Below are 15,804 nucleotides of genomic sequence, written 5' to 3'. Positions count from 1 at the left end.
AGAGTGGATTTCAGATGATTCTTTAGAGAATGAATTTGGTTGGGATTGCTGGAAGCACACTCAGGGAATGGGTTATCCCTGGAAATTTTCTATTTGCCTCCTGATAGTAGAAATTCATTAAGTAAAAAAGCCAGGATTATGCTGGAATAACTTCACATTTCTGTCTGTGACTTTTCCCCTTTACCTGTTTTGTTTTAATCCTGAATTGTTCTCGCTGAATAAATTTGAGGAAGAGAACAGTTCTCCAGCCTGAGATTTCAGTGGTGTAGTACTTGTTGAAGAGCTTCCCCTTTAGTCCCAATAATTTTCAGCCTCCAGCTGGACTCTTCTCCCCCATATTTTGCCTCTGACCCTCTCCCTGTCCCCGCAGTGCATCCGAACGTGGCTCAAGCAGCATTCCAGCACCTGCCCCATCTGCCGGGTCCACGCTCTGCTTCCCGAGGATTTCCCTGAGCTTCCTGCATGGAACAAGTACAGCTGAACCTGCTTTTACCTCCACACTTTATAATTAAAGATGCAAAGGGGCTGCAGCCCAACCCCAGTGCTGGGGGACAGGACAGAACCCTGGGTTTATTGGCCATGGGAGCAGCCTCGGGATTTGACTCCGAGATCCAGGATTTCTCCTGGTTCCTGCCTAAAGCTGTGGAGCTCAGGGCAGGCAGCACACAATCCTGGTGGATTTCTGGCCAAGGGACACTGAATTACCAAATTCTTTTATCTGAAAGGCCAGGGCACAATTCCTGTCACGAGGGGGCTTTTCCCTCAGATTTATTCCAACATCAAACAAGTAGGTGACCCAAAGGATGGACCAACAGAATTGGAGAGAAACCAAGACACTCCCTTCCTCTGGCATAAACAGTTCAGGATTCAAGCCTGGGGTGGTCTTTGTAGCCCCTGTCTCTGCATAAATCCACAGCTGAGAATTCAAATTGTTTAAATAATGACTTTTAGTCACATTTTGAAGCAAGAATTTTAAATTACTCATATGCGTCAATTCTTTAATCTCAAAATAGTGTTGAAATTTGAATTTCCCCCCTTGTTGAAGAGTTGGTCTGTTTAAATGGGGAGGATTTTTTTAAAGGGCTTTTTTAAGGGATTCTTAAGTGATGCTTCCTCTGTATTTTGTGCAGGAATGGTCACCAGTAGCAGGAGGGGCAGAATTCCAGCAGCTCAGGGAATTTTTCTCCCACTGTTTTCTGAGCCTGAAGTGGCCAGAGCACCTTCAACACTGACAAATTTGTCCCAGACAGCCAAAAGGTGAGAACCAAAGCCTGAGAATCTTAAAGTGAAACTCAGATATTCTGTTGTCTGAATCCAGGGAGCATCACATGGATTAGGAGCTCTTGGCTAATTCCAGGGATCACTTGTTCCCCACGTTGCTACATGTTTTAAATTCCTCTCTTGTTGATCTGTGTATTAATTCCCACTTGAATTAAAAAAAAATAAAGTTACTGCTGCAGCCAAAGGGGTTGTTTTTGTGTAGTATTTCTGCTCAGTCTGAGGGGTGAGGAACTACTCTGTGCTTAGAATCGAGGCCTAAGAATGCCAGCACTGGAATCCCTTTCAGCTTCCAGTATTTCTGGGGGCTGCAGCTTTTCCCCAAATCCCCCTGTACTGTTCCTGATCTCAGGGGAAAAGTGCTAAGTTTCAGTAAATAGCATTTTCTTCCTCCTTCCCGGACACTGGAATGAAAATTTCAGCTTTTTCTTCCTAAAACTGGAATTACATTCTCCTGCTTGCCAGTGCTGCTGGATAAACCAAAGGAAATTATTTTTCTTCGTTTTCTTAATTCTGCTTTTTTAGATGCTCTTCTTGACACTTCCAATTTCCATAATACAGATTGATCCTGCCTCTACCCCCTATGAAAAATTAATAGAAAAATTCACAAGTTGGGCTGTTCCATGAAAACATCAAAATCCACAACCTGTTTGTGCTGGGAAGGTTATTTCTTACTGAATTACTTTTCCTTTGAGCTGTACAGTCACAAGCACATTAATTTCTTCCTCCAACACCAACTCCTGTTCCCAGTTTGACCAAAACTTCCTTGGTGTGGAGTTGAAATCACTCATTTCCCATCCACCTTGGGACACCTTCCAGAGTTGCAGCACCATTTTTTAGACCTTCAAAGACCTCACTTCTCATTCCAATCACAATTCCCATACCCTCCCAGTTATGGCTGTAGTGGGATTCATGAGTTTCAAAGGACTTTGGAACAAGCATTAAAGCAAGGGAGGAACTTGCTACATCCTTCTACAAGCTGTAGAAAGCTACAGAATGATTCCTTCAGGATCTGCCTGAGAGAAATTGGGAATGATTTGGTGAAGGCAGCAGGATTGGGAAATGCAGAGAGGCAAAGTCGTGGCCAGGTTAACAGGGAAGTGCCCACAGGAATAAGGAAGGGAGGTGGCTCCAGCTGAAGTCAGGTATGGATAAATTCCATTTTCCCTCAGAGGAATTCCCAGTAAATCCTTCCCTGCTTCTCCAGTGAGTGTGGTTCACATCCTGCAGAGCTTCAGGGGGAAGTTCTCTGTGATGAGATGGTCGTCGTGCAGCAGGACCACGATGTTCACTTCAAACTCTGGGAGAAGGGGAGAAAAGAGACACAATTCATGGGAAGCTGAATCCTAGCAGCAATCCCACTTCAATTACATAGGAAAGCTGAACCTAGCAGCAATCCTATTTCAATTTTCACAGGAAAACAGAATCTAGGAGCAATCCTATTTTAACTGCACAGGAAAGCTGAATCCTAGGAGCAGGATGAGGCAGGAGCTCCTGAAACATTCCAGGCAGAATCTCACCCAAGGCATCCCAGCCCTTGGACCATTCCTAAAAAACCCTGCTTTGTTGTAATCTTTGGGATCCCTATGGATTGTTTCATCACCAATAAATTATGGCAAACAATCCTCTGGGAAAGAGGATTCAGACATTAAAGAACAAAATGTTTTGGGAAAGACACCTCCACCAAGATGATGTTAAAAGCATGGAATGGGAGAATTCCAGGACAACTCCACTCCCTGTTTCCAGCATGTAACAGCCTTAGGAAATGAAATACTGAATATAGCAGGCCTGCAAACTGGGGAACAAAAATTCCAAAGGAAAATGTCTTGGATACTACACTGTGTCCTTCAAAGCCAAAACCAGTATCAGATCAATGATCAATCCTAAATGGAGACAGAACAAAATGCCAGGCAGAGTTAATAAATGAAGAGAAGCAGAAATCAAAATAAATTCCCATTGCAAACTGCTAGTGAACAGCTTAAAATGTTAAAAAAAAAAGTAAGATTATTACCATTTTGGGGAAAATCACTGCACACTGCAACAGATTCCAGCAGGACGAAGGGAAGAAACACAAACCAGCCAAGTGGATTCTTGCAGTACTTACTCGAACAAGTGAGGAAAGTCCTGATTTTGTTAATAAAAAAACCTGGATTTTGACAATCAGCAGGAAGGAGCACGTGGTATAGATAAGAGAAGTCACACCCTGACCAACCTTGCTGCTTCCACAGCTTTCAGCAGGAGAGTGGGAAACAAAAAGGAGAAGAAATGGAAAGAGGGGCTCTCACTAGTGAGGAAAAGAAGGAATTTTATTCTTGGACTATTCCTCAAGTGTTTAATCATTCCACTGCTCCTGTCCCCTCATCAAGGAATTTTATTAGGAGTATCTCAGTGGCTGCACAGCTGTTATTTTAGAAGTGCTTGGGCTGTTTTCTCAGTCTGAAATGCAGCAGCATTCAGGCTCAGGGAAGCAGAGGGATGTCCCGAGCTCCTCCTGCAGCACTGCTGCATTTATCCCCTCACCTGCCCATCCAAAGGGAATGAAAGTGGCCACTCCCCTGCCAGGAAAACGCCTCCCCACTCACCCACTTTGAAGTTGGTTGTTTCCAGGGTGGGGCAGGTGAAGAGCCTGGGGAACACCATGTGGATGGGGATGGGGAGGCCCCTGCAGACGTCGCCGTCGGCGATCTGGATGTTCTGGATCTCTGTGGCATCCCTGGCATAGCCCTCAGCACACCCTGGGCAAGGAGGGAGAGGAGGGAAGTTGGGGGAGATGAGAGAAAGCAGCAGCCAAAATTTACAGGGGAGATGCAACAGGATGAAGGGGGGGAAAAACACCCCGCAAGTTTTCACAGAGTTAAGGCTCATGGAGATAACTGAAATTAACGTCGGGGCCGTTCCTCTGAAGAGCAGAACCCTGCTCTGGGAACCCTGGAAACTGGGAATTTGGGACTTTGTGTGCTGGCAGGCACTGACCCCCAGGAGAGCTCTGCATTTCACCTGAGGCCGTGGAGAAGGCTTCCAAAATGGAATGATGGAGCTGGGATCGTGGGGGTGTAGTTTGAATAGAAGTGTGTGATATCACACGGGGGAAAACTTAGAGTTTAAGGGTTTAGAATATTGTAATATATACAGAACAAGATGGAGGTTTTAGGGCAGAGGTTTGTCCTTCTTCTTCACCTTCTTCTTCTTCATGGGTTTGGGTGAGATTGTGTGATTGGGTAGAAAAGTCTGAATTGTGGGCCACGGGTGGTTGGTTATTGGGTTAAAAGTAAAAATAATTGAGGTGTCATTTCATAATTGGGCAGTTTACCCTTAAAAAGCCTTGCAGAGAGAGAGATACATCTCCATTCTTAGCTTGAAGTGCTGCAGAACTCACAGTCTGTAATACAGGTAAGAACTAATAAACACCTGACTCCGAACAACAAATTCCATCTCAAGCATTTGACCCCAACCCTGGCAAAAAGAAGATAAAACGTGACGACCCTGCAAGGCTTCAACTCTCTGGCCTTTCCTTAATGCTGTTCCCTGATTGCCTGTGAAGGGATGGAGGGAATCCCTGCCCAGGGGCTCACCACAGGTCTCCACACGCACGAGCTGCAGCTCGATGCTCTTGACGGCCGCCTCGGCGCTCTCCACCACCAGCTCCCCCGTCAGAGGCTGTGTGATCACACAGTTGGTGGAGTTCAGGTGCCCTCTGATCAGGAATTTGGGAAGGGAGGCTCTCTGGAAAAGTTGGAGGGAGGAGAAAAAGATGTCACTGTAAAGAGCAGACGAAGAGGAAAAGTAAAAATAAAAAAATAAATAAAATAAAAACAACCCAAACTTACAGGAAGTTATTGGAACAAGTAGGAAACTGCCCAAAAGTTGTGAAGTTGAGAACTCAAGAGTTCAGAAATTCCTCGTAGAGCTTAAATTAATTTCTTTCACTCTGTATCAGGATTTCTCCTACAATCTTCTCCCTTGACATGCATCCTTCCTGCTCCTCCATCCACCCCATGGATGGACTTTTCCTGGGGAGAACTGACAGAACTTGGCTGCTAGAATCCACCCAGGAGCTGGAACCGTGTGGTGAAGGAGGCAGGGACAGCTCCCACTGTCCCAGTGCTCCCAGCCCCAGTATCCAACCTGGAACTGAACATTCCAGGGATCCAGGGGCAGCCACAGCAAATCTGGGAATTCCATCCCAGCCCCTCGTTACCATCCCAGGGAACAGTTCCTAATTCCCAATATCCCATCCATCCCTGCCCTCCTTGAGGCTTCCCAAAGCCATAACCAAGGCTCAAAATGCACATTTTTAAAGGCTCTTGGCTGTCTGTGGTATAGAATGTTTTCCCTTGCTCAACTCCCATCTTTCACTCAGGAAAGGAATAAAAATATTTAACCACCCCTGAGCAAAGCTCCACTGGTCACCACATGCAAGACATGAGGCAGAATCACTTGACTGCTTGTAACAGTAAAAAAAGAAAATGGAAAAATAGAAAAAATATAACCTGCTTGATGATGTTCAAGGCAGAATTTAATCACTCCTCTGGTCTCACTCAGAAACACACAAAGTTTACATTTAAAATAAATCATTTTACCTCTTTAACATTTTGCAGAGTTTCAGGAGTAATGGTGAAATCCACAGGGCTCGGCAGCAGCTTCCCTTTCTGTGACTGCAGGGAATGGAAGGGTTAAACTGAAATATGATCCCCAAAACACAGAATATTAAAACCCACAACAGCTGGCTGCCCTAAACCACCTGGAAAAGCAGGAATACCCTCCCCATCTGAAGCAGAGAGGAAAAACAATTCAATTTCCCTTTTCTGTATGCACAAATAAATTCATTTTCCATGAACGTTTCCTTTCATTACTAAATTTGGGGAGGGGGAGATTCTAAATGAACTTGTGTCCATTGCTTCAAATCTGCTTTATAAATTCTTGTTCTCCACCATCAAGGGGCTGATATGGAACTCTGATGAGGATCTGCCCTCACTGCTCAAGAATTCAAAATAGCTGCTGCTGCCCAGCTGCAAGATGGAAGAGATTAGCAAAAGATTGGCTGCATTTTCCCAAAATGACAAATTCTGGCACAGAATAAGCTGAAGGGAAATGGTACATTGAGCACTGACAGTGAGAATTATATGTTCAGTAAAACCTCATTAATTCACCCTGACTGAGAGATTCATGATTTACTGACTGGTGAGCTCAGAAGTGCTGTAGTGGGAACAAGAAACAAACCCAGGAAAACTGCAGGAGATGTGATTTGTCACTCCTCTGACAAGTGTGGCTCACTTATAAATGCAATAATGGACCAATAAAATGTAGCATCAGATATTGCAGAAAATACTGAAATCTTACCAACAGGAAACTCGTAACACCAAACTAAATTTTTAAAAAGGTACTTCAGAACTAAAATAACATTTCCACCACAAGTCCTGAGTAACACGAAGGATTTTGATGTTTACTGTTCTGTTAGAGTTCAAAGAAATGATAGAAGCAGGATGTTCCAGGAGCTGTGGATGGGAAAAGGGACATTTCATCAGCTCTGTCCTGTCCTCAGCTGCTCTGGACAGGCACAGCCCAATCTAAATCAACCCCAAATCCAACACAGGAACTTCTGGAACAACCAGCAAAGCCTTTTCTGGGAGTCCAACCTCCTCCCACAGGGGTTAGGATTAGAAATAAGAATTGGAAAATCTAGAATTAGAAGTGGGAAGCAAGTTTTGCTTTGCTTCCTTGCAGGAGAGGTCAGGCACTGGAATGAGCTGCTCAGGGAAGTGGGGAAGTCTCTGCAAAGTGTTCAGGAGTCTGGATGTGGGACATGGTTTGGGGTGAGGATGGCACTGGATCATCCTCAAGGTCTCTCCCACCATAAAGATTCCACAATTTCCACCTCGATGCACTTTTGAGTCAGGGCTCTAAATCAGAAATCCAAATCCGAACTCCTCAGCTGAAGAACAGAAATCAGATCTTTTCACCACCCAACTCCCCTTTCCACGACTGTGGGAGCCTGGAACCTTTGGCTGAGAAATCCTGGGAGAATTGAAAACAAGAGTTTGGAAAAATGACATCATATTTTATGTGACCACCCCATTGTCTCAGAACTCAAAGGATGAATAAGACAATAAACTCAGGGCACTGTAAAAACATCTGAAAATCCATCTCCTCTTTGTCCTTTAAAATTGAGAGAGGGATGGGTTTTTCTAATCAGAGGCAACAGCTCTTTGGGGAGGTTTTGTTTTGGGGCAATTTCCTTTACTCCTACACTTTGGACAAAGGTCTCAGGCACAGGGTGGGATTTTGGGGTGTCCTGTGCAGGGCCAGGAGTTGGGTTTGATTTTTGGGGTCTCCTCCAACAATATTCTGATTCTATACTTCTGTTATCCCTTTGCATCACTGTAACAACTTCCACGGGTTTCTTTGGGCTTCGTTTTTTTTTTCCCTTCAAGTGAAGTGGGGGGGAAATCAATCAAAACCCATGGATTAACTGCAAAATGAACAGAAACCACACTCACCAGGGAGTGGACAATGAACTCACAAGTCTTGGTCAGGTCCTTTGCCAGCAGGGAACGTCTCATGTCACAGCGCAGGGTGTACTGGGGGAATGGGATCACACAGGTTAAAAAAAAATTAAATTAATTTTAATTAAAATTAATTTAACAGCTTTAATTCAGATTTCCTCCCTCTAGCCCAACTTTTCACCCCTCTTCTGCCTCTGTGCAGAGTGCTGCTGCTGTTATATCCAGTTAAGGGTGATTTTTCACCCTGTTTTGGTTAAGGGATCATCAGTGTGATGTATTCATAGCCCCTCTCATTTTGATTTTTTTGTGGGATTGAATCCTCAGTGGAAGCAGTTGTTGGGATATTTCATGGGGAACTTCAGTCACACAGCTGAGCTCACAGCAGCACTAAAATCAGGCAACAAGGTGAATTTGCTTCCAATTTGCTCCCCTAAAATGGGAGCCATAAACCAGTATAAAAACAGTAAGAATTTGGTTATCTCAGAAATCCTACACTTCACCTCCAACAAAGCCTCCCAGTGTCCTTACAGGACAGGCAATTTCTTGGGATGGGGGTTTTTTGTTTTGTTTTATTTTTAATTTCTCCCTCAGACCAGGAATTTGGGTTCCTCACTTCTGGTTTATGGCCACAACCTCCCAGCAGTGTCTGATTAAAGGTTTCTGCATCAGAACAGAGACTTCAACCCACAATTAATCCCTAAAATCAAGAAAGAGAGGCTCCATTAAATTGCCCAGAGGTTTAGGAAGTGTCTCTTAATCACCCTTCAGTGTTACAACTCCCTCTTCAGCAGAGCAGGACCCTCAAAGTTTGGCTGAAATTTAAATTATTATATTTTAATGATACTTTATCCAAGAAAAGCTACACAGAGGCGAGAAGGAATGACAAAATAAAACAGATATTCCTCATTAAATGCACCTTAAACTGACTGATTGATCTCAGCAAGTTATTTGGGATATGGGAAGCAACTCAACCAGTGCTGCATCATTTTTGACATCCCTACCACAAACAACAGCTGTTACATGAAGGAAGAAGCCAAAACTGAGCAAATAAATTGAAAGGATTTAAAAACCATCCAAACACAGACAAAAAACAAGGGATTTTTTTTTTCCTTTCAGTCACTTCTGGTAGGCTGCTGGGGGGTGATTTGGTTTATTATGTTGTTTTTTTCATTCCAGTGACATGAAACTTCTTTGTCTTACGTAGAATTTACCTTCAAGAGATGGCTGAAGAAAGACTTCCCCCCTTCAAAAAACAAAAAAGCACCAAAGATCACCCAAACAAACCAACTCCCCTATGGTAAGGCAATTTTTAACCAAGAAAGATCAAATTTCAAAACTGTATTTCCACAAGACTGTGTCCTAGCAGGTATTCCATACTCATCTGGGCAGGGAATGTTACTTCAACCATTCCTGACTGTTCTCAACACCTGGAGTTTTCCTTATGACATTACACATTTATTTGGAATACAACCACACAGTGGTGCTGTTTTTTGCAGGAAGGGAATGCAAACAGCTGCCCACAACATCAGGATGGATCAAATTTAGGTTACAGCTGTGCTGCTGAGGTATTTCAGGTAAAACATCTTGTTTGTGCCATCGTTCCTTAAAGATTAACTGGATAAAGGGTGGAAGGCTCAGTCAGAGTGAAAAGAAAACACCACCAAACTTCATCCTCAATTTCCATGGGTTAAGAGCTGCTTTAGAAGATTGTGCAGATGAAATCTCTTATTTTCTTTCCAGACAGGACTTCCTCACCTGGATATTGACAAAGACTCCGTGGTATGTCTCATACAGAACTTTGTTGCCCTTCATTTGCAGTGGGAATTCAAAGGGAATTTCTGTCTTTCCACTGGGGAGCTTCCCTGGTTTCACCATTTCAATGGTGCTGTTGATAATCTGAATAGGCTGCAAGGATAAATATTAAAGAGGTTGAGAGACAGAGAAGCAACAACATCTAAACTCTATCCGAATTCCTGGATTTCCAGAATCCCAGGGACCTCTTCAGGACACACAGTGTTTGGATATTTTTTTTTTTTTACAATGAAAAGAAACATTAATATTTTGCTCAAGAAAACAATTCCTATTTTATGGGTGCAGCACATTAATGACCAAAAATATTCAGAGAGCTCAGCAGGATCAGCTCCAGCTTTGGGAAGTAGAACTTCATTTCCAAAACTATGACCCTTAACAGCAGCAGGAATAATCAAGGCTGAGCCCTGAGCCATCCCCTCTGACCTCTAAAAATGTATTATTATTTAGGGGAGGTGTCTCACCACACTGAGGGTTAACTGTGCTTCCACTGGGGAGGTGGCGTGGAGATGACATTTCTTTTCTCTCTCAAGTTTCACCATTATTGTCCCCAACTCTTGGGCTTCCAACACAAGAAAGAAGTGCAGCTGTTGGGCGAGTCCAGAGGAGGCCAAGAATTGATCCCAGGGCTGGAGCCCCTCTGCTCTGGAGCCAGGCTGGCAGAGCTGGGAATGTTCACCTGGAGAAGAGGAGCTCCAGGGAGAGCTCAGAGCCCCTGCCAGGACCTGAAGGGGCTCCAGGAGAGCTGGAGAGGGACTGGGGACAAGGCATGGAGGGACAGGACGCAGGGAATGGCTTCAAAGTAGGACTGGATGGGATACTGGGAATTAGGAATTCCTGCCTGTGCGGATGGTGAGGCCCCAGATTTGCTGTGGCTGTCCCTGGATCCCTGGAATGTTCAGTTCCAGGTTGGACACTGGGGCTGGGAGCAGCCTGGGACAGTGGGAGGTGTCCCTGCCATGGCAGAGGGTGGCACTGGATGGGATTTAAGGTCCCTTCCACCCCAAACGTTCTGTGATTCCCTGATTCAAGGCCATCCTAACTTAACCAAACCCTTTTCCAAATGGAGCTGCCCCCAGACAGAGCCAGCCCTGCTCCCATCAGCACAGCCCTGTCCCTGTGGAGCCTGGGAGAAGTTGCCCTGCTGGGATCCAAACCTGGGGAGAAGCTCAGAGCCCTTCCAGGAGCTCCAGAGGTCCCACTCCCTCCAGAGGGATCTGGCAAGTCTTGTCTCATGCCCAGGAACCCCTCCGTGGCCTCCACAGACAGGCACAAAAGTCCACTTAAACCCAGTCACTTCAACAAAAATAAAAGAGCATCACACAATCAATTATTTTTCTTTAAGTCACAGCCCTTCAATGCATCATTGAGTAACTTTTTAAACTATTTATGGCAGGGCATTTCAGCCTAAAAGAAAGTTCTCCCATCAGTATGAGTTATTTCCCCAAAATCTCCTCATAAATCCCTCCCTGGGGATATTCCAGAGTTGTCTGGACACAGCCCTGTGCTCTGGGATGGCCCTGCTGGAGCAGGGAGGTGGCACCAGTGACCCACTGTGGTCCCTTCCAGCCTGACCCATCCTGGAATTCTGTGATCTCCAGATAAATCTCAGCATTTCCCTGCTTTCCATCACCTCCACACCATGAGCAGCTCTGACCACCTGAGAGCCATTAAGGAAAGGATTCATTTGAGAAGAGAGAGAGTTTTTTTGTGTTAAAAATATTCACCTGTACAGGTCTTACCTTGGCAGTGTTGCAGAAGGCCTCAAACACACCCACATTTTTGGCACTGAGCTGCAGATTTACTGAGCCCTCCATGGTTAAGGAGATCCCTTGGTGCTGCACCGTGTCCTTACTGGTTATGACCACCACTCCAGAAAGAACTTCCTGACAGGAAAGAGGAAAACATTTGTTTAAATCAGGTTTTTTTTTTCCACAGCTGTCAGCCAGACTGTGGAACTCTGAGATCTCCAAACTGAAAAAAAAAAAAAATCCTCTTCCCAAAGAATGGTACAACCTTGTCAGGAGAGACAAACATTGATGGAGAAATTCAGGATGAGATTTCTGCACTTTTGGTTTTTCCTTAAAAATATAACCCTCCTCTTGACAAGGGTATTAACCTGAGCTTCAACTTCTTCCCAATATTTGTCATTTTCCTGTCCAGGAAGATGAGAAACCTCTCACTGGGTCAGCTGGTAACAGCCAAGTTCCATTTGATGTGTTGGAATGAACTGCCAGGAATGAATTGCTGTATGAAAATTGGGGTGGTCAGCCACAGGAGAGGGAACAGAAGGCACAACTGGAAAAGAGTTGGCCAAGCTGAAGGTGAGATTTACCTCCAGAGTGGAGGAGAAGAGATTTAAAATAGAAAAAAATGAACATGAAGAAGCAGTTTCAAAGTGAATCAGAATGAAAGGCAGGAATTGTGTGACTCCAGGGATGTTGTCACTCATCCCGTGAAGGATGTGCTGTCCACAAAATATCCTCTGCACAAAAATGCTGCATCCTCAAAGAGTCAACTCAGTCTTTTTAACACTGAAAAACTGAGGAACTGCAGGAGAGCAACACACAACTCCCTTCACACACTCTATGGTTTATCCTTCTCTTCTCCCACGCTGGAGGATCTGCTTCAATCCTGAAATATTCCCAGCTGGAAAGGGCAGCAGGTGATTGAGAACTGGAGAATTCCCCTGGGAATAAATCTCTGCTGCTGCTTCCCCAGGCAAACAGGCCCCAAGGTACAGCTCCCTGCAGCCAGGGGAAATCCTGACTGCTCACTCTGCACCCGACCACTTCCAAGCAGGATTTCTCCAGCAGACTGGGAATTCTGGCAGGTCTTGGTCTGTCCTGGAGTACAGGATAGCATAAAAAAGGTCAGGGGGGTTGAGGTAGCAGGAAAACATCCACATCCAACCAAGGCTGACATCCTGAGAGCCTGGGAAGAGGATCTGCAGCAAGTGGGAAATGACGGAACAGGAGCACAAAGGGACAGCAAAGAAAAGCTGACCTAAATTCTGCACTGCTCTGCTAAAGGGCCTTAATTAGCACAAGCAATTAGGTTATTGCTTGAAAAAAAAATGAGTCCAGCTCAACTCTGAGCTGAGAAGCAAGGACAACCCTGAACATGTGAAGTGCTTTAACAAAGGAGAAGTTTGCTGTCACAGGGCAACAAGCCCTTCCAGAGCTGCTGCTGCACGTGGGAAGGGTGCAGGGAAAGGGAATGGCAGCAGGAAAGGGAATGGTGACTTGAAGTTAAATATCAATTTTTCTTTCAGTATTTCTTCAGAAATGAAAAGAAAAAAAAAAAAAAACCAACAAAAAACACCTCAAAATTCTGCCCCTCTGCTCAGGTGAGAGCTCACCTGCAGAGCTGCCCCAGGCCTGGATCCCAGCACAGGGAGGAGCTGGAGCTGCTGCAGAGAGCCCAGAGGAGGCAGCAGGATGAGCAGAGGGATGGAGCAGCTGTGCTGGGAGGAAAGGCTGGCAGAGCTGGCATTGTTCACCTGCACAGGAGAAGCTTTGGGCTGAGCTCAGGGTGGCCTTGCAGGGCCTGGAGGAGCTGCAGGAAACATGGAGAGAGACAATTGCCAAGGGATGGAGGGACAGGACACAGGGAATGGCTTCAGAGCAGCATTGGATGGGATACTGGGAATTAGGAATTGTTCCCTGGCTGCTGGGATAGAATTCCCAGATTTGCTGTGGCTGCCCCTGGATCCCTGGAATGTTCAGTTCCAGGTTGGACACTGGGGACACAGTGGGAGGTGTCCCTGCCACGGCAAGGGTGGCACTAGGTGGGATTTGAGGTCCCTTCCATGCCTAATTATAGGTTTGCATCTCCTTTCTCTCCCTACTAGATTCCTATTAAAAATCTGGTTTGTATCCCTGGTGTACAGCTCTCCCATCATTGTGTTTTCATCCCAGACTTACAGATTCCAGGACAAGTTAATAAACTAAAATTGAAAACCTTTCCACATGGAGTGAAACTGGAAGGTAAAAACAAAACTGACAGATTGACTGAACTGGAAATATCCTAATTTCAGCTTAAAACAGAGGGAATATTCCTTTCCATACAAAAACAAAAAAAATCAATTTAAAAGAGATATAAAGGAAGTAAAGTTCAGTCAAATTAAAAATGGACAGAGTACTGAGTAACTGAAACACATAAATAAACAAATTCCTAATAATTTTTAATTTTCTAATGCACAAAATGATGTCAAAGTGAGACACAGGCAGTATTTACCACTCAGAGCCATTCCTAAGGGGAATAGTTCAGCTTTGCCAAAGTCATTCTCTAGATAATCTGACAATTGTAAGACAGATGTTGTACACCCTTCCTTCTAAATCCAGTTTTCCAGGATTAAAATCATTCAATAAATGGAATTTTAGTGGATGGAAAGGACTTTTAAGATACAAGTGCAAGATAAAAGAGACACCTAAACATGGCTGCTGAGCAACTCAGCATTTCTAGGAAAGCAGTGATAAAAATTTAAAATATTCCTTCCCTTTCAAGCCCCGTTGGCATCTGCAGAGCTGGGTCAGGGTCTTCCCGTGGTACCCAGCAAAAGGGGAAGGACAAAAAACACCACTTAATCCCAAAAGCAATGCCCAAAATCCCGGAGCTCAGCACCTGCTGGCTGGGGGAGGACACGAGGAAGCCGTGCCGGGATCGGGAAAGCTCGGGCAGGGACGGGGAAGCGTTCAGAGCAGGGGAAAAACTCCGGGAAAGGGCAGAGGGAAAGGGACACAAGGACAGGGACACAGGAAAAGTTTAGTGGATACAGGGAAAGCTCCGGGGCACAGGGAAAGACGCCGACACCGCGACAGCACCGACAGGAGAGGGCGAACGACTCCGCTTCCCGAGGAATCCCCGCTGCCAAACACGGTGCCAGAATAGCTGGGCTTGGAAGGGACCTCGGGAGATGATCCAGCCCAAACCTCAGCCTAGGCACGGTCACCTGGAGCAGGTGACACAGGAACGCGTCCATGTGGGTTTGGAATGTCTCCAGAGGGAGATTCCCTGGGCAGCTGCTCCAGGGCTCTGCCACCTTTTCTCCGTGGAGAGAAGTTGTGCCTCCTGTGCAGGGGGAATTGCTGGGCTCAGTCCCTGCCCGTGGCTCTGGGGCCATTGCTGGGCCCTGGAGCAGAGCCTGGGACTGCTCTGCCCTCCCTGCACACGGGGACAGACAGACAGGGACAGCCAGGGACAGACAGCCAGGGACAGACAGACACCAGGGACGGGCAGGGCTCAGCCCCTCCCAGCTGGGGCTCCTCTCCAGGCTGAGCAGCCCCAGCTCCCTCAGCCTTTCCTGGGCACGGAGATGCTCCAGGCCCTTGCTGAGCTCCAGGAGCTCCTGTCCCTGCTGTGCTGAGGAGCCAGAGCTGGGCACAGCAGCCCAGAGGCGCCTCCAGGGCTGGGCACAGGGGCAGGATCACCCCTGACCTGTGGGAATGCCCATCCCAGTGCCCCCCAGGACAGCACTGGCCTCCCCGGTCGCTCGTCCCGCACGGTAGCCCGCTGTTCCACAGACGCACCCCATCCCGATAAACCTTCCCGGCCCGCTTCACCCGCACGTCCAGCGTAGTCCCCATGCCTCCGTCACGTGACACCGCGACACGTGACCCGGGGCGGTTGCTCGGGAGCCCCGCCCCCTCCGCATCCGGGTCCTCGCCGCCGTCACTTCCCAGCCGCTGACGCCGTTTCCCGCGCGGCCACGCCCACTGCCCCGGTTGTCATAGCAACGCGCGGGCGGGGTGAATGACGCAACGCCGTCATCGGCGGAGAACTACAGAACCCGGCGTGCTTTGCGCGCCGGTAAAGCCCGCTGCGGGCAGGGGGAACCGCGTGGGCCGATGGGAGCTGTAGGCGGGGCCTCCGCCTCCTCCTCACGCGGCCCGCGAATGTCGCTAGTCCCGCGTGAGGGGCCGCGCGCGGAGCGGGGCGGTGACACCGGGAGCCGGGGGAAGGCGTCGGTGTCCTGACGTTTATCCCTCTGACTACATTGCCCAGCCACAAGCACCGATATAAACGAAGAGCGAACATGTTCTAATTCCATGCGGGATTCATCGCTATGAATTTCCAAACGCGGCCCCGGCCTCGGCCCCCAGAGTTCCCCGCAACTTGTCCGATAACTTTAGGAAGGCAATGCCTTGCAAAGTACGCAGGGAGGAATTTCGCCTTAAAAACCTGGGGTACGGAAACTCTCGGTGTGGAAATG

At 46.8% G+C, this 15,804-nt stretch overlaps 1 protein-coding gene across 7 annotated transcripts; it reads right to left on the bottom strand.

The window, feature by feature from the left end:
• Position 1: 1 nt before the first annotated feature.
• On the bottom strand, positions 2-15,178 carry VPS26C (VPS26 endosomal protein sorting factor C). Of its 7 annotated transcripts, none has more exons than XM_062488192.1 (8): positions 15,122-15,178; positions 11,333-11,476; positions 9,537-9,686; positions 7,776-7,856; positions 5,859-5,933; positions 4,851-5,001; positions 3,861-4,013; positions 3-2,578 (listed from the first exon to the last, which is right to left on the bottom strand). In XM_062488192.1, exons 1-8 carry the CDS (start codon positions 15,176-15,178, stop codon positions 2,496-2,498), a joined length of 894 nt encoding a protein of 297 aa, XP_062344176.1. In that variant the 3' UTR covers positions 3-2,495. The 7 variants fall into 7 exon arrangements, with proteins under 7 accessions (XP_062344178.1, XP_062344180.1, XP_062344176.1 ...); XM_062488193.1 differs by lacking the exon at positions 15,122-15,178 and adding an exon at positions 11,607-12,022; XM_062488198.1 differs by lacking the exon at positions 15,122-15,178 and adding an exon at positions 15,030-15,112 and having other exon boundaries at positions 5-2,578.
• Positions 15,179-15,804: the final 626 nt, after the last annotated feature.

This window comes from Cinclus cinclus, chromosome 2 (assembly GCF_963662255.1).
Source record: "Cinclus cinclus chromosome 2, bCinCin1.1, whole genome shotgun sequence".
NCBI lineage: Eukaryota > Metazoa > Chordata > Aves > Passeriformes > Cinclidae > Cinclus > Cinclus cinclus.
This window is presented reverse-complemented; position numbering and strand designations above follow the sequence as displayed.

What these genes read in the sequence shown, in the direction of transcription:
- VPS26C (XM_062488192.1), bottom strand. Translation starts at nt 15,178, where the DNA reads ATGGGGACTACGCTGGACGTGCGGGTGAAGCGGGCCGGGAAGGTTTAT. An exon ending in AGTTCATTGTCCACTCCCTG is followed by an intron (nt 5,934 to 7,775) that starts GTGAGTGTGGTT and finishes CATTCCCTGCAG; the next exon opens with TCACAGAAAGGGAAGCTGCT. An exon ending in CTCTGCAAAATGTTAAAGAG is followed by an intron (nt 5,002 to 5,858) that starts GTAAAATGATTT and finishes CAACTTTTCCAG; the next exon opens with AGAGCCTCCCTTCCCAAATT.